This window comes from Suricata suricatta, chromosome X, assembly GCF_006229205.1.
Source record: "Suricata suricatta isolate VVHF042 chromosome X, meerkat_22Aug2017_6uvM2_HiC, whole genome shotgun sequence".
Taxonomy (NCBI): Eukaryota; Metazoa; Chordata; class Mammalia; order Carnivora; family Herpestidae; genus Suricata; species Suricata suricatta.
In genome coordinates this window covers 82767410-82785558 of record NC_043717.1, presented here as the reverse complement: position 1 = coordinate 82785558, position 18149 = coordinate 82767410, and the positions used below count along the sequence as shown (strand labels likewise).

The 18149-nt window shown below is 47.0% G+C and overlaps 1 protein-coding gene across 1 annotated transcript in view; it reads left to right on the top strand.

The window, feature by feature from the left end:
• The first annotated feature begins 621 nt into the window (after positions 1-621).
• CXHXorf56 (chromosome X CXorf56 homolog) overlaps positions 622-18149 on the top strand; it is a 27033-nt gene continuing 9505 nt past the window's right edge. Inside the window, exons 1-2 of the mRNA XM_029930808.1 lie at positions 622-796; positions 3860-3977. Coding sequence (XP_029786668.1) covers positions 673-796; positions 3860-3977 — 242 coding nt within the window. The 5' untranslated portion in view covers positions 622-672. The remainder of the gene's footprint in view (positions 797-3859; positions 3978-18149) is intronic.

The following is an 18149-nucleotide window of genomic DNA, read 5'->3' as shown; positions in this document are numbered from 1 at the left end:
TCCTGTATATAGCCATTAAAATCAAAATCAGGGGCGCCCGGGTGGCTCAGTCGTTTAAGCGTCCGACTTCAGCTCAGGTCATAATCTCCTGGTTCATGGGTTCGAGCCCCGTGTCAGGCTCTGTACTGACAGCTAGCTCAGAGCCTGGAGCCTGTCTTCGAATTCTGTGTCTCCCTCTCTCTCTCTGACCCACCCCTGCTCACGCTGTCTCTCTCTCTCTCTCTCTCTCTCTCTCTCTCTCTCTCTCAAAAATAAATAAAAATATTAAAAAACTGTAAAATCAAAATCATATTTAGAGGCACACCTTAAATCTGTAGGATGCCTATACTGTGTACATATAGTTCTTTGTTCTCTCTGGCTTTATATATCTGCATGTACACACTATACAGAAATATACACGATTTAACTTCAGCAGTATCGAGACTGTCCCTAGCAAAGAAGTCCCAGCTAGCTCAGGCCAAGGCAAAGGAGGCTCTGAGCGCTTCAGGAAGCCCTCCCCCCCGCATCCTGGCCGAATGGAACCACCCGGAAGTCCACGCGACTGTTACGGACACGTGACCAACCTTCTGGCTGGGAAAAGGCTCGAGGCACGTCTGTGACGTCATTTCGGCGCGACCCGGATTCTTTTTTTTTTCTTTTTTGGTCAGCGGTTTGGTGCGGGGCTTCCCAACTATGCCTAAAGTAGTGTCCCGGTCTGTAGTCTGCTCCGACACCCGGGATCGGGAGGAGTATGACGACGGCGAGAAGCCCCTCCACGTCTACTACTGTTTGTGTGGCCAGATGGTCTTGGTGCTGGGTGAGTGGTCGGGAACCGGGCGGCGTCTGCCAGACGGGAAACTTCGGGTTCTGGAGGGAGCGGGCCGTGGGGCTGCGATCTCGGAGGCGCGTCTCCTGCTCCATAGAAATCCTCGCCAGCCGTCCCTGCCCTGCTCCAGGATAGCTTCTCTGTTCACTGTTAACCTTGTGAATGTTATCCAGGCTTCCCTCAAACGTAAATTTCTTCTTCAGGAAAAATAAACTGTTTATTATCTCCCTCTCCCCCCATTCCCGCCTCCAGAAACTTCGTCACCCTCCTGCTGGGTACGAGGATGCTCTTCTAGCTCTTATCTGAAGCTGGAATAAAATCCTCCCGTGATGCTCCGTCCTCTTCCGGCCGTAGGCTCATTTTTTTGCTTCTTTTATAGCAAGACTTCTTAAAAAAAAAAAAAAGCTGCCTATATTGGCTCTCTCTGCATCCTCACTTTCCATTCCTATTCCTGTGGCTCTACCTTCAGGCGGGCTTTCCGTCCCACCCCACCATCGAAACCGTAAATTTGTCAAGGTCAGTAACTGAACGGGTTACTGGTCCCAGTGGTCAGTTTTAAGTGCTCATCTGGGTCCACATCTTAGTGTCATTGGACAGAGATGCTGGTTCCATCCTTCCTAACACTTTTTTTCTAGGCGCCTGGGTGGCTCAGTCAGTGAAGCCTCTTACTATGGCTCAGGTCATAATCTCATGGCTTGTGAGTTTGAGCCCCACATGGGGTACTGCAGTGACAGTGCTGAGCCTGCCTGGGATTCTTTCTCTCTCCCCTTCCTCTCAAAAAAAAAAAAAAAAAACCACACCAAAAAACCAAAAAAACACCCCCCCAAAAAACCCCAAACCACTTTTTTTCATTTGCTTCCAAGACTCCACAATCTCCCGATTTTCCTCCTACCTCGATTTTGCCCCTTGTCAGTGTCTAGCTCCTTTTTCCGACTCTGGTTGTTAGGCATCGAAAGGCCCTAGGGCTCAGTCCTGTTACCTACTTTCAATCTGTGCTCACTCCCTTAGCGATCTCAACCATTCCGAAGCTTTAAATACTGTCTCTCTGCTGACGGCTCCCAAATGTTCATCTTTCCCCCATATGTCCCCTCCAACCCCAGCTGCCTACTGCTTATCTCCACTTGGATGTCTGGTGGGTCTTTCAAGGAGATCATGTTCCAATTGACTTCCTGATCCCCTACTTTCCACTCTCCCCCATTCACCCAGAATCTCAGAATCATTCTTGACTTGTCTCTTTCTCATACCTTCGATCCATACAACCCATCAACACGCTCTGCCAGGGCTTCCTTGAAAATCTATCCAGAACCTCACTGCTTCTTACCACTTCTGTTTCTGCCACTCTGGTCCATGCCATCATCGTCCCTCACCTGGAACCGCCACGAGAGTCTTTTACGCTCCACTCTTTGTCTCCAGGAGTCTTTTTCCCACACAGTGGCCAGGGTCCTGTTCCAGACGGCTCTTTTTTATTATAAAACCGAGAGTAAAACCAAAGTCCATACCTAGAGCCTGCACGATAAGGTCCTCAACTACCTCTCAGACCTGATCCCCTACTTCTCTCCCCTTGCTCCCCACACTGCAGCAACAGTGGCCTTTTTCATTTTTCTTCATCCTGTCAAAACGTTCTGCCCCCCAGAGCCTTGGGCATTGGCATTTTTTTCTGCCTGGAGCACTCTTTCCTAGGGGTTTTCTTATTTCATTGAGGTCTCTGCTGAAATGTCTCTATTAGAAAACTCTTCACCCCTGGAGCGCCTGGGTGGCTCTGACAGTTAAGTACCTGAGGCTTGCTCAGGTCATGATCTCAGGGTTAGTGGGGTCCCATGTAGGGCTCTGTGCTGACAGCCTGGAGCCTGCTTTGGATTTGTTGTCTCTCTCTCTCTCTCTCTCTCTCTCTCTCTCTCTCTCTCTCCCTCTCTCTCTCCCTCTCTCCCTCTCTCTCTCCCTCTCTCTCTCTCTCCCTCCCTCCCTCCCCCCCTCCCCTGCTCACTCTCTGTCTCTGTCTCTCTCAAAAATAAATAAACTTAAAAACAAGAAAGCTCTTCCTTAGCTATCTAAAGTAGCTCCCTTGTCACTCGTCCTTCTCACTCTGCCTGACTTTTCTTGGTAGCACTTATCACTATCCGAGATCACTGTCCGCCCTCTAAATAGCCTGCCAGCTTTTTTTATTGGCAGTTTATCATTATCCAAGGTCATATCATATAGTTCTTATTTTTAAACTTTCTGCCTCCTCCACTGGAATGTGAACGTCATCAGGGCAGGGACTTTGCTCTGGTCTTTGCTGAATCCCCAGCACCGCGTTTGAACGGCACCTGGTACATTGAGGGCCCTCGCCTACTCATTGAATAAATGAATTCTCTTTTGATCACCTAGAGTTGAGCCTGAATACTGGTTCTCCTCTGTAAATGCGTGGCACATCTCTTGCCCTTGGTCAGCCTCCATTCCCTCACCTTGAAGCTCTGAATTCGGAATATGAAATGTCTACCCCAGCAGGTCCTTGTGAAGATTAATGGCATGCAAACTGCCTGGTGTTCTGTGACTCCCCCGCCCCCTCCTCCATTAATCTCTCACTGCCACCACTTGTCTTCTCTTTGACCCTTTAGGTACTCAATTTACATACTACCCTGTCTCTCCTTTTGTAAGCACGGATCCAGCCTTCCCAGGGCCTTCCTCCAAATCAGTTCAGGACCCTCGATTGTCTCCCCTGATTCTCCTGCATGGTAACACCAACCGAGTGTACCCCGATCTCAGAAACGCTCAAGCGTTTCTGCAGTGCTGGGAAGGGCGTTTGAGATAATATAATCTACTCATCCTTCAGATAAGGGGGGACAAAACCCAAAAGGAAGCAGTTTGCCAAAGATCACCAGGATGGCAATGGAGCTGCAGATGTTCTGAACCCAGGTCATTTCTTCTGTTGGGGAATTCAGTTCTAGGCATCAATAAGCAGAGTGATTATGGTAAAACATTCCTGTGCTAAGGGCTCCACCGAAAACTTGTGGTCGGTCGCCTCATGGTATTTCTCAGTGGCTCCAGTGACGGAATATTTCTCCATTTCTGCAGACTGTCAGTTGGAGAAATTGCCTATGAGGCCCCGGGATCGGTCCCGTGTGATCGATGCTGCCAAACACGCCCACAAGTTTTGTAACACGGAGGATGAGGAGACGACGTACCTTCGGAGGTAAGAGGTGGATCCTGCCCATCTAGGATTTCCTTACTGTGCCGCCGTCTGGTTCTGAGGACCAAACAGGTCATCCCGTGGGCCTACCCTTCAACAGCTGCGTCGGCTCTCTCACTTCTGTGAACACAGCCAAGATCTTCGCTGTGCTCTGTGGAAACGCTGCAGATATGTGCTCCTACTGTCATTCGATACTGTAATTTGGGGGGATTTTTGCAAGTAGAATGAGTTCATTCAACCTGTAATCTCTTGGAGCATGCCATGGGCCGGGCACAGAGCAGGGGACGGGCTCTGTGAAGATGGATAAGGGACTGCCCTTACCATTAAACGGTAATGAAAGGACAAAATGCCAGTGGTGAACAAAAGGCTACGGAAAAACAGATGGGAGTGGGCCCTTATGAAGGGTGATTACGGGGGAAAGGCCCCAAAAGATGACGGCATTTGTGTGTGTCCTTGAACCAGGATTTCACCAACTAGATGAGGGCATTGAGGAGCATCCCAGGTGGGGGGGGATGTGTGGGGGCCGTTGAAAGCATCACATATGGTGTGGTGGGAAATTTGAACGGTCCTTGGTGATTGTGGCCCAGGTTGCTTTAGAGGAAGGGCTTCATGCATCCTAGGGGTGGGGACCAAGCCGAATGCTGAAGTAGGCACATTTGGACCAGACCTGTCGGTAGTGGCGAGCTCTTTTGAAGCAGGGGGCTGACATAGATCCGTTTTGGATTTGGGGGTCTTTGGCTGAGATGGGGAATTGAAACCTGGGAAGGGCTAGCATTCCATGGGGCGCGGAGCAAGGAGAGGGAGGACTGCAGACACAATCCTGGGAAACATGCTTAAAAAGCAGACGGGGGTGGGAGGTGGCCGGGTGGCTCAGTGGGTTAAGCATCTGACTTTGGCGCAGGTCATGATCTCTCGGTTTATGGGTTTGAGCCCTGCGTCAGGCTCTGTGCTGACAGCTCGGAGCCTAGAGCCTGCTTCAGATTCTGTGTGTCCCTCTCTCTCTCTGCCCCTCCCCTGCTCAGGCTCTGTCTCTGTCTCTTTCAAAAATAAACATGAAAAAAAATTAAATAGCAGACAGGGGGGCACCTGGGTGGCTCAGTTGGTTAAATCTAGTTTTGGCTGAGGTCATGATCTCGTGGTTTGGGAGTTCGAGCCCCCCACATCAGATGAGCTCGAGCCCCTCTTCAGGTGAGCTTGAGCCCTGCTCCGGGCTCTGCACTCTCTCCCTCTTTTTCTGTACCATGTGGGATTCTCTCTTGCCCTCTCTCTCTGCCCCTTGCTCACTTGTGCTCTCTCTCTCTCTTTCAAAAATAAATAAAAATCAAAAGCAGACAGGGGGCACCTGGGTAGCTCAGTTGGTTAAGTGTCTGACTCTTGGTTTCTGCTCAGCTCATGATTTCACGGTTCATGAGTGCAAGCTCCACGTCAGGCTCTGCGCTGTCAGCACGGAGCCTGCTTGGGATTCTGTTTCCCTTTCTCTCTGCCCCTCCCCCACTTGCATGCACGCATGCATGCGTGCTCTCTCTCTCAAAATAAATACATTTAAAAAAAAGCAGACAAAATAATTGGGACCTGGTGATGTGCAAAGCAAGAGAGGAGAAGGCATCAGGGAGTGTGTATATCAGGATGGTGGCCGTCAACAGGTGCCTGATACCACAGAGAGGTCAGTCGTAGGGAATTAGTAAGTCCATATGTCCCTTCACATGTATTTCATTTACTGGGCTCCCACTGCGTGGCAGGCACTGGCCTAGAAACCTGGGGTGTACTGCTGTATTCGTTTGCTAGGTAGGGCTGCTGGAACAAAGTGCCACAAACCAGGTGGCTTGGAACGACAGCAATTGCCTCACATTTCTTCTGAGTCGCAGAAGTCTGAAACGAACACATTGGCCGGGCCATGGTCTCTCTGTGCGTTTGAGGGCAGGATTCTTCCTTGGCCCTTCCCACCTTCCGGTGCTTGCCGCCGGTCCGCGGCACTTCTTGGCTTGTAGATGTGACACTTCAGTCTCTGTAGCATCACGTGGTCCTCTCTCTGGGTCTCCATCTCTGTTTTTCTTCTCTTCTTTTTATAGGGACACCAGTCATATTGGATTAAGGCACATCCTACCCATCTGCATTAGCTCATCGTAACTAATTATATCTGCAACGACCCTCTTTCCAAATAAGGTCACACTTTGAGGTTCCTGGAAGGACATGACTCTTTAAGAGGTCCATCTGACCCAGTACGACTAGTAAACAATCAAAGGACCCTGCCTGTACGGGGCTTGTATTCTAGTGTTAAACTGGGAGAGACGACAGGCTGACATCTTGCTATGTTAATTTAAGAAACCAAGCTGCTGTCAGCCCATACTAATGAAGAGAAAGGGAAATAATGCCAGGTGACATTTGGTAGCAAAGCAGGCATCAAGCCCCATTGTGACAACTGGGCTTCTCAAATGGTGTCGCTGGGAGGGCCTGGGGGGCTCAGTCGGTTAAGTGTCTGACTTCGGCTCAGGTCATGATCTCACGGTTCCTGAGTTGGAGCCCTGTGTTGGGCTCTACTGACAGCTTGGAGCCTAGAGGCTGCTTCGGATTCCGTCTCCTCCTCTCTCTGCTCCTCCCCTGCTCATACTCTGTCTGTCTCAAAATTGAATAAGTGTTAAAAAAATAAGATAAAATGCTGTAGCTGAAGAGAAAATTAGTTATATACAAGATACAGCTCGAGGCCAATAATACAACCAGATTACAAAATTGATGAAATCTACAAAGCTAGGCCCTTCAGGAAACATTGGGGAAAAACATTCCACTATGTTGTATAGGAGGTTTTACAAGGAAGACGCCCTGTCCCAAGCGAATCCATTGTCTTGTGTGTTTTCTCCCTCTGTTAACCTTTATTTATCTTTCTGATTTTGAAAATGGCCAACTGACTGTCCTAAAGATCACCAAGATATTTCTTATGTATCTATTATATATATCGTAATTCCACGCAGTGACATATCATAGTACTCTATATCATATATATCGAACATCTGTTACTTAGTTAATACAGAAAGTGATCCAACAACGCAGCCTGGCCACAGGCCCCTAAGGCACTAAAAGGTAGATGCTGTCGCCTCTGAGGATGGCCTTAGGCTGAAGTAGAAACCCCAGCGTCCAGTCAGGCTGGTCCTGGAAGCCAGCCAGCTGCGGGTCTAGCCAGGCAGTGGCCAGAGAGTCCTTCGACTTTACCAACAAGGTGTGGTCACCTTCCCCCTGGGTTGACACAGTGCCGCTTCGATCATCAGCAGTCTTTCCCATGGCCCACTCTGGCGTGCTCCCCCGTTGGCCAGGGCGGGGTTCCGGTCTGCCTTCTCCAGCCAGCTGGGGGTGATAGCACCGGTTGCTGAGACCGTGGCAGTCTGGCCACCGTATGGCATGGGGCCTATCACTGTCTGCCTCCAAGTCTCCCATTCTCCATTTCCTCGCCTTTCCCACTGTTGTTCCCTAGTTGTCCCTTCGCCTCCTCCGCCACTCCCTCAGGTGCGAACGCAGTGCTCTCCTGTCGGTTCTCTGCTGACTGAGCCTCCCTGGAATGTTCTATTCCAGATCCTCCTACTTCCTTGGCATTGTCAGTCTTCTGCATTCTTCCTCCGCCTGCCCTTCCAAGTTGGCATTCCCCAGGGCTCTGACCTCCCCTTTGTTCTCTCCTCGGACAGTCTCACCACCTTCCATGACATCAGCTACCCTGCACCGAATCTACATCTGCCTACATTTCTCTCCCATGCCCAGAACTGTGTGCCTCACTGTCCCGCCTACCTCTTCACCTGTCGTGCTGTCTCACGTTGAGCACGACGGAGGTCACACTCCTCATTTCTTCAATCTGGAAAATACTGCAGATTGGCTGACTTGGCACCACCACAACACGCTTCTTTCATACTTGCGTGTATGGTAGTGTCTGCAAAGTTAGGGTGTATATTCTAAACCCTGTCCCCTGCAAAAAAAAACTTTTAAGATTCTGAATACGACATCACTCTTGCAAATAAGAGGGATAGAGGTAGACATTGTTGGGTGTGGCTTCCAAGGAAAGGCCTTTTTACTCTTCTATTCTTAATTCCTTTCTGCTCTTTGGGAAAATGGATGTGATGCCTGGAGCACCAGCAGCCATTCTGGGCCTGGGAGGGAAAGGCCTGGAGAATCACAGAGCTTTCGTTGTCACCATCCTCCGGTGCCCGTCACTGCCAGGAGTCACCTTCCTCTGGACTCCTTTTACATGAGAACACACCATTGTGTCGATGCCACTGCGGACAGGTCTCTAACTGTCAGCCAAATACACTTCCTTCCTTTCCCTCCTTCTACGATGATACACCCATTCACGCAGTGGCCCAGGCCAGAATCTGGGCACCTCCCTTTGTCTCCTCTGTCCCCAAACCCAGCAGTCCTTGTACACATCTTGTCGCTCACCATGTCCTGCCGATTTACCTTCCAGTCTCTCCTGCGGTTTAGCCCTGCTGCAGTGCTGTCATTCCCGTACCTGCCTTGCTCGCTTGGGCTGGTGAAGTGGCTTCTCACCTGGTCTTTTTGCCTCTGGTTTTGCTCTCCCCCTGTCTGTCATCTATTCCCCGAGTGGCCTCAACCGTACATTCCACTGGTCTCCTGCCACAGATCTTTCAGTGACTCTTTATCGCCTATTGCAGTGCTTCCAAACTGTCCTCGACCATGAGTCCTCTCTTCAAGGGAAAATTTCGCCCAGAAGTATACATAAGCAGGAAGCTGCTGTGATTGAAGAAGGGTTGAGCCCAACCTGTTAAGGACTCTGCCCCTCCCCATGTCCTGTTTCGTTTAGGGTTCATGGCGGAGTATAGTCTTAGAAATTGTGGTTAGCCGAATCAAATCCAAGCTTGAAGGCTGTCTGTGATCTGGCCTTGGCCTGCCCTGGTGTTCCTTGGTTATTTTTCTTCTTTTTTTTTTTAAGTAAGCTCTATGCCCAGGACCCAGAGATCAAGAGTTTCACGCGCTACCGACCAAGCTGGCCAGGTGTCCCTTTGATTTTTTTTTTTTTAAGCAACATTTACCACCTCCTCTAGCTTCTCTTGGTTGGGAATTCAACAGCAGTTTGTTTAGGTGCGTGGTCCCTGTTTCTTCATGAGGCTGCAGTTAGGCAGTCGACCATGGGCACAGTCATTTGAAGTCTTGCTTGGGGCTTTAGGTCCCACTTCCAAGGTTGCTCACTCATGTGGTTTGCTGCTGAGTGCTGCTGGGGAGGACCCTCCCCACAGGGATCTTCCAGAAGGCTCTTGAATATCCTTGCGATGTGGCAGCTGGCTTTCCACCGCATCAGTAATCCAAGCGAGAGCAGGGGGTAAGCCATAATATCTTCTATGACCAAGACTCAGAAGTCACCATCATTTTGGGGCGCCTGGGTGGCTCAATCAGTTAAGCATCCAGCCTCAGCTCAGGTCATGATCTCACAGTTCGTGGGTTTGAGCCCCACATCACGCTCTGTGCTGACAGCTCGGAGCCTGGAGCCCGCTTCGGACTCTGTCTCCTACTGTCTGCCCCTCCCCTGTGTGCCAACCACACTTTAAATAAACATTTAAAATAATAAAAGAGGTCACCATCACTTCTGCAGTGTTCTATTGAGACTATAGGTCAGCCCTGTTCAGTTTGGGAGGGGACCGTACCCCGTGTCAATACCAGGGTGCAGGGATCCTTGGGGGCCATCTCAGAGACTGCCGCGGCCAGGGAGGATGTCGTGTGTAGTTTTGTTCTCGGCCTTCCCTCCCTCCCATATTCCTAGAGATTAAGGGTAGGAAAGAAAGCCAAGGTCAGATAGTCCCGCTAGCTAGCTCATATTAATCACACATCATTATACCAGTCAAATACCTTGTCTCCATATCAGGATGAACCTTTTGAGAGCAAGAATCCTGCCTCATACTTCCAAACCCTTACTTAGTACGTCTTGCCTGACTCTTGGCACATCGTTAGGGATAGATACTTTTATAAACTTGTATCATTTGTCATTGGTATTGGAAGGTTAATGCATTGAGAAGTATACAGTCCCTTTTATTTGAAATCCTGTGGTTTGAAAGCTCAGGCTTATGAGATCCGCTGACTCTGGGATTCTAGAAGTCACTGGTATGGCGAATCTCTCCCTTCAGTCTGAGGTTGGATTTACAGTCCTGGTAGGAACCAGAAGTGGTACACGGAACCCAAAATTTTCCTAGGGCCCTAGTCGCACAATGTCAGCGAATTGGAGCACATTCGACACAAGCAATGCTTGGAAGAGAATGGAATGTTAAAGATGGTGGAGAGCACAGCCCGTGGAGCACTACCCCAAGCAGCACCACTACGTGACTTTGGGCCAGTCACTTAAGCTTTCTGGGCCCCAGTTTCCTTATCCTTCAACTGGGAAAATAAGACCCATGAATTGTCAAAGAGCAACTAGGAGTCTCTACAGTACCAGAAGGACTATAAATAGTTACAGTGACTTTAGAAAGCACTCTTGGCAATATGGAGCGTAGTTAAAGATGCACGTCCTCTATTCGTCAGCCTTGACCCTTCGTACACACCTTCACATGGTGCTCTCTGCCCTGGCTGTTGCTAGCACCGTCCAGGGGAGTTCGTTTTGTTATGTTTAAGTCCTATTGCCGGGGCACCTGGGTGGCTCCGTCGACCAACTTCAGCTTGGGTCACAATCTCGAGGTTCGTGGGTTCGAGCTCCGCATCGGGCTCTCTGCTGGTCGCACAGAGCCCGCTTCAGATTCTGTGTCCCCCCCTCTCTGCCCCACCCCTGCTTGCACTCTGTCTCTTTCTCTCTCTCTCAAAAATAAACATTAAAAAAATTTTTTTTAAAAAAGGAACCATAAACATTGTAGCTTTTTATGTCTCATATCTTTCATTTAGCATGTTTTCAAGGTTCATCCATGATATAGAATGACTGACTCAGTACTTTCTCCTTTTTAAGGCTGACTGACATTCCATTGTGTGGACATACCACATGTTGTTTATCTGTTCATCAGTCGATGGGCATTTGGGCTGGTTTTTGTTGTTGTTGTTTTTTTACTATTATGGGTAATGTTGCCATAAACGTGTGTGAAAGATTTTGTGAGAACATGTTTTTGGTTCTCGTGGGTGTATACTTATGAATTGCTGGGTCATATGGTAAGCCTGTATTTAAGCTTTTGAAGAGCTGTTTTCCCTTTTTTTTTTAATTTACATTTTTAATGTTTTTTTATTTATTTTTGAGAGACAGAGAGAGAGCACGAGCAGGGGAGGGTCAGAGAGAGAGGGAGATACAGAATACAAAGACAAGCTCCAGGCTCTGAGCTAGCTGTCAAGCACAGAGCCCGATGCGGGGCTCAAACCCACAAACTGCAAGATCGTGACCCGAGCCAAAGTTGGACGCTTAACTGCCTGAGCCACCCAGACACCCCTGGTATAGTGTTTTTCAAAAGTGGTTGCATTCTCACCATCGATGTATGATGGCTCCAGTTTCTCCACATTCTCACCAATAATTGTTATTGTCTGTCTTGTTTTTGTTTTTGATTTTTGTGAGAGTGTGTGCGCGTGCAAGTGGAGGAGGGGTAGAGGGAGAGAATCTTAAGCAGGATTCTTGGTCATCGTGGAGCTCAGTCTCCACGACTTTGAGACCATGACCTGAGCTGAAATCAAGAGTCAGACACTTAACTGACGGAGTCACCCAGAGCCACCCAGACGCCCCTATGTTTTTGATTATGGCTATCCTCCTGTGCATGAAATGGTATCTCCCTGCTGGCTAACAATGTTGAGTAGCTTTTTCAGGTACTTTTTGGTCATTTGGAGATCTTCTTTGGAGAAATGTCTATTCAGATTTTTTGCCCATTTTTAATTGGTATATTTGTCTTTTTAATGGTTGGGTTGTAAGAATTCTTTATATATTATGGGTACTGGCCTCATATATAAATAATTTGCAAATATTTTCTCCCATTCTGTGGATTATCTTTACACTGTCTTGTTGATATTCATTTTAATCAAGTCCTATTTATTTTCTCTTTGATTGCTTGTGCTTTAAGATGTCTAAGAAACCGTTGCCTAATTCAAGGTCTTGAAAGTTTATGCCTACATTTTCTTCTAGGAGTTTATAGTTTTAGTTCTTTTCAAAAAAATATTTATTTATGTATTTTGTGAGAGAGGGGGGTGCAGGGAGAGAGGGAGAGAGAGAGAATCCCAAGCAGACTCCATGCTGTCAGTGCAGAGTCTGATATGGGGCTTGGTCTCACAAACTGTGAGATCATGGCCTGAGCCAAAATCAAGAGTTGGGTGCTTAACCAAGTGAGTCACCCAGGTGCCCCTTTATAGTTTTAGATTTTACACTTAAACCTTTCATTCATTTTGAGTTAATTTTCTTAGATGGCCTGAGGTAAGGATCTTATAAATTCATAAGAGACTCTTAAATACAGAGAGCAAACTAAGAGTTGTTGGAGAGGGGGAGGGTGGGTGGAGTTGAATGGGTGACAGGCATTAAGGAGGGCACTTTTTGGGATGAGCACGGGGTGTCATATGTAAGAGATGAGTCACTGGATTCTACTCCTCAAGCTAAGACTGCACTGTATGTTAACTAACTTGAATAAAATATCAATCAATCAATTAATTCATCCTTTTACATGTGGCTATCTGGTTGTCCTGTACCACTGATTGAAAGAAAGAATGTTCTTTCTCCTTTGAATAGTCTTGGCACCCTTGTCAAAAATCAGGGGTGCCTGGTGGGCTCAGTTGGTTAAGGATCCGACTCTTGATTTTGGCTCAGGCCATGATCCCATGGTTCCTGAGATTGTCTTGGCTATTCTAGGTTCCTTGCAATTCCTTGTGAATTTTAGGATCAGCTTGTCAATCTCTGAAAATAAAAAGCCAGCTTGGATGTTGATAGGGATTATGTTGAAGCTGTAGGTTCATTTAGGGAGTATCACGATCTTTATGCTGTTAAGTCTTCAGTCCACAAACACGGAATGTTATTCCGTTTACTTCAGTGTTCTTTAGTTTCTTTCAGCAATGTTTTATAGTTGTCAGTGCACAAGTCTTGCACTTAATTTGTTAAATTATTCCTAAGTCTTTTGTTCTTTTTGATGCTATTGGAACTGGAATTGTTTTCTTAACTTTATTTTCTATCATTCATTTAAAAAATTTTTTTTCTGTTTTTTTTTTTTTTATTTTTGAGAGACAGAGAGAGACAGCATGAGCAGGGGAGGGTCAGAGAGAGAGGGAGACACAGAATCTGAAGCAGGCTCCAGGCTCTGAGCTGGCTGTCAGCACAGAGCCTGACATGGGGCTCGAACCCACGAACTGTGAGATCATGACCTGAGCCGAAGCCGGACGCTTAACTGACTGAGCTACCCAGGTGCCCCTCATTCATTTTTAGTATATGGGACTACCATTAATTTTTATATATTGATCTTGTATCCGGCGACCTTGCTTAATTTGTTAGCTCTAACTGTGCGTCTGGAAGGGTTTCTCTGTGTAAGATCATGTCATCTGCAAATAGAGACGGTTTGGCTTTTTCCCTTCCCATCTGGATGCCTTTTATTTCTTTTTCTTGTCTAGTTGCTCTGGCTTGACTTCGTGCAGTGTTGAGTAGTAGTGTTGAGAGGATCCTGGTCTTTTCTCTGATCTTAGGAGGGGAACCTCTCAGTCTTTCACCATTAAGTATGGTACTAGTTTATGTAGCTTGGTAATTGTGGGGTTTTCATAGATGCATTTTATCAGGTGGAGGAGGTTCCCTTCTATTCCTAGTATATTAAAAACATTTTGAATTTTGTCAAATGCTTTTATTTTGGGCCTATTGAGATGATCATGTGGGTTTTTTCTCTTTTATTCTATTACTATGATGTATTGCTTTGGTTAAATTTTTTTATATGTTGCACTAGTCTTGATTTTGTGGGATAAAGTCCCCTTTGTCATGTTATATAACCTTTTTTATATATTGCTGGATTCAGTTTGCTAGTACATATTTTCACTTGAGGATTTTCGCCTGTGTATTCTTTTTTAATTTTTTTAATGTTTATTTATTTTGAGAGAGAGAGAGAACATGAACAGAGGAGGAGCAGAGAGAGAGGGAAACCCAGAATCCAAAGCAGGCTCCAGGCTCTGAGCTGTCAGCACAGAGCCTGATGCGGGACTCGAACCCATGAACCCTAAGATTGTGACCTGAGCTGAAGTCGGACACTTAACCGACTGAGCCACCTAGGCGCCCCTTGCCTGTGTATTCTTAAGCAATGTTGATCTCTGGTTTGCTGTTGTGGTTTTGCCTGGTTTTGGCATCAGAGTAATACTGGCTGCATATGATGAGTTTGGAAGTGTTTCTTCCACTTTTGAAAAGTTTGTGAAGCATTCATATTAATTCTTCTTTGAACTTTTAGTAGAACTTACCAGTGAAGCCACTGGTCCTGGGCTTTTCTTTGTGCAGTGTTTTGATTACTAATTAAATCTCTTTACATGTGATAGTCCATTCAGATTTTGTTTCTTTTGTAGTGAGTTTGCTTGTTTGTGTTACTCTGCTGTTCTAGGAGTTTGTCCATTTCACCTAGATGATCTAATTTTTGCCATACGGTCATTTATAATGTAGTCTTACAAGTCTTTTCACATCTGTCAGACCAGTAGTACTCCCTTGATTTTTTTTTTAAAGATTTTAAAAAATGTTTTATTTTTAAATGTTTTATTTATTTTTGGGAGAGAGGGAGAGACAGTATGAACAGGAGAGGGTCAGGGAGAGAGGGAGACACAGAATCTGAAGCAGGCTCCAGGTTCTGAGTTAGCTGTCAGCACAGAGCCCGATGCGGGGCCTGAACCCATGAACCGTGAGATCATGACCTGAGCTGAAGCTGAATGCTCAACCAACTGAGCCACCCAGGTGCCCCTAAAAATGTTTTTAATGTTTATTTATTTTTGAGAGAGAGACACACACAAAGTGTGAGCAGAGGAGGGGCAGAGAGAGAGGGAGACACAGAATCTGAAGCAGGCTCCAGGCTCTGAGATGTCAGCACAGACCCTGATGTGGGGCTTGAACCCACGAACTGTGAGATCATGACCTGAGCTGAAATCGGCCACTTAACTGACTGAGCCACCCGGGCGCCCCTTTAAAGACTTTTTAAAAAATGTTTGTTTATTTTTGAGAGAGAGAAAACAAGAGAGAACAAGAACAAGCAAGTGAGGGAGGGGCAGAGAGAGAGAGAGGAGGGAGACACAGAACCCGAAGCAGGCTCCAGGCTCTGAGCTGTCAGCATAGAGCCTGATGTGCAGCTCAAACTCACAAACCGTGGGATCATGACCTGAGCTGAAGCTGGACCCTTAACTGACTGAGCCACCCAGGTGCCCCACTCCCTTGATTTTTTAAAGTCCTAATAACTAGACTATTTGTAGTTCCCTGAGTATGCTGTGCGGTTTCAGCTTTGCGCATTGTATTCCCACTGCTTGAAATACTACTTTCTTTTTTTTAATTAAAATTTTTTTTTTATGTTATTTTATTTATTTTTGAGAGACAGAGAGAGACAGTGCAAGCAGGGGAGGGTCAGAGAGAGAAGGAGACACAGAATCTGAAGCAGGCACCAACGCGGGGCTCGAACCCACGAGCCATGAGATCATATCCCTAGCCGAAGTCGGACGCCTATCCGGCTGAGCCACCCAGGCACCCCTTGAAATACTACTTTCTATCAGGACTGTTGGCTTGAAATCACTACCTCATGAAGCCTTCCATGACTGCCTCAGACAGACTTGGTGCTCCCATGTCTGTACTCCTTTTACACAGTATACATTTTTCCATTTAAGAATTTACCTCCATGTTTATAGTTTTCCTCCCTAAAGCTAGTTCTTAAAAGAATGGTTTCCACCAGTATTTACTGCATGTCTGCTTTGCTTCCATTACTTTGCTCAGTTCTGGGACTAGAGTGGTCAGACAGGCATGGTCTCCACTGGTTTCCGGTCCCGTGGACCTTACGGTCTAGTGGGTGACAGAAAACCAAAGTAATTACGATTATGGAAAGTCCTGTGAGCGAAACAAAGGGCTAATGCAGGGTATCTCACGAACACTTCTTTGAAAAGGTAGGCACGGGAGGTCTCTGTGGCTAGGTGATGTCAAATCTGTGACCCAAAAACTGAGACTCGGAAAGCAGTGAGCGGAGCATTCCAAGGAGAAGGAGAGGAGGGTGTGTGTGTGTGAAAGGTCAGAGGCAGGAAAGTACTTGCTTGTTGGGGAAACTGAGGCCTGGTGTGGCCAGCGCACAGTGAGGGCCGGCCTCAGTGGGATGAGACGGGCACCCAGTCAGGTGCTTGGTTGGGGCCTGGGAGGCTGCGGTATGGAGTTTGGATTTTCTTCTAGGCATCTTAGGAAGCCACTCCTGCCTCTGCTTCTTTTATTATTTATTTATTTATTAAACTTTTTTTATTATACATATTGTTGAGAGAGAGAGAGACAGACAGAGTGCACGTTGGGGAGGGGCAGAGAGAGAGGGAGACACAGAATCTGAAGCAGGCTCCAGGCTCAGAGCTAGCTGTCAGCACAGAGCCCGACACGGGGCTCGAACCCACAAACCGTGAGATCATGACCTGAGCTGAAGTCAGACGCTTAACCAACTGAGCCACCCAGGTGCCCCTTCTTGCCTCTGTTTAAAGAATGATTTGGAATGAAACCGTAGTGGAAGCAGGTTCTTCAAGAAGTGGTTGAAGTTTGTCAGATATGAACTTAGGATGGGGAAGGCCCAACTAAACACCACACACACACACACACACTGTCGATTTGACTGTACAAAAATCTAAAATGTCGACATGGGATGCGGCCAAGTCAAAGATGTCAAACTGGGGAAGAATTTTGTGCAAGGCCCGTTAACATTTGCAAGTCTCCTTACTATAACATAAAAAGACAACTCAATAAACAAAAGATATGAACTGACCGTTCACACAAAAAAGAAAACACAAATGCCTATTAAATGTATTAAAAGATGCCTAACCACTCCTTGAAAAAGGAAATGCAGATTAAGAGATCACGGTTTGCACGTGCCAGATTAACAACTGTGCATTTTATTTCATTATGTAAAAAAATGTTTTTAACGTTTTATTTATTTATTTTTGAGAGAGAGAGACAGAATGTGAATGGGGAAGGAGCAGAGAGAGAAAGGGAGACACAGAATCTGAAGCAGGCTCCAGGCTCTGAGCTGTCAGCACAGAGCCCGATGCAGGGCTCCAACCCACAAACTGTGAGATCACGACCTGAGCCCAAGTCGGACACTTAACCGACTGAGCCACCCAGGTGACCCAGCAACTGTGCACTTTAAACACAATTTATTTCAGTGTTTTAATTTATTTTTGAGAGAGAGAGAAAGAGAGAGTATGTGCAGGGGGAGGGCAGAGAGAGAGGGAGACAAGCAGGCTCTAGGCTCCGACCTGTCAGCACAGAGCCCGATGCAGGGCTTGAACCCACCAACCATGAGATCATGACCTGAGCTGAAGGTGGATGCTTAACCGACTGAGCCACCCAGGTGCCCCGGTGACCGTGCATTTTAATAACATACCTACCACGTCAGTGAGACTGTAGAGAAACAGGCCCTCTCACATTCGTGGTGGGGATGTAAGTTGGTTCAGCTTCTCCAGGGAGTAATTTGGCAGTATTCATCAGAATTTAAAGTGGCTAGACTCCTAGGAATTTTTCCAACAGGTAAAGACATTTCGGTTCATCCATACACAGGGATACAATGCAGCCCTCAGCAAGAATGAGCAGCTCTTTAGGGATTAGAAGGGAAGGGTCACACATATATTTTCCAACCAGGATACATTTTTAAGTGAACAAAGAAGTAGAGAACAGCGTAAGGTGCACTCTATTTGTCTGAAAAGGAAAAGACAATCTATTTTCTTTATATACCAGTAATGGTTCTTTGCTTGTATCCTCAGCTGTCTCTGAGAGGAACAGAAGAAACCAGAACGATTATCTTCCTCTGGGGAAGAGAACTGGGTGGGTGAAGGGTGGGGGTGATGAGGTTTACTTTTCTGTGGACCCCTATGGGTACCCTTCTATTTGCACCAATACGTACCATGCTTACACACTGCCTGTTAGAAAAATGGAAACGGGGCGCCTGAGTGGCTCAGTTGGTTAAGTCTCCGACTTCGACTCAGGTCAGATCTCACGTTTGTGGGTTCGAGACCCGAGTCAGGCTCTGTGCTGACAGCTAGCTCAGAGCCTGGAGCCTGCTTCCGGTTCTG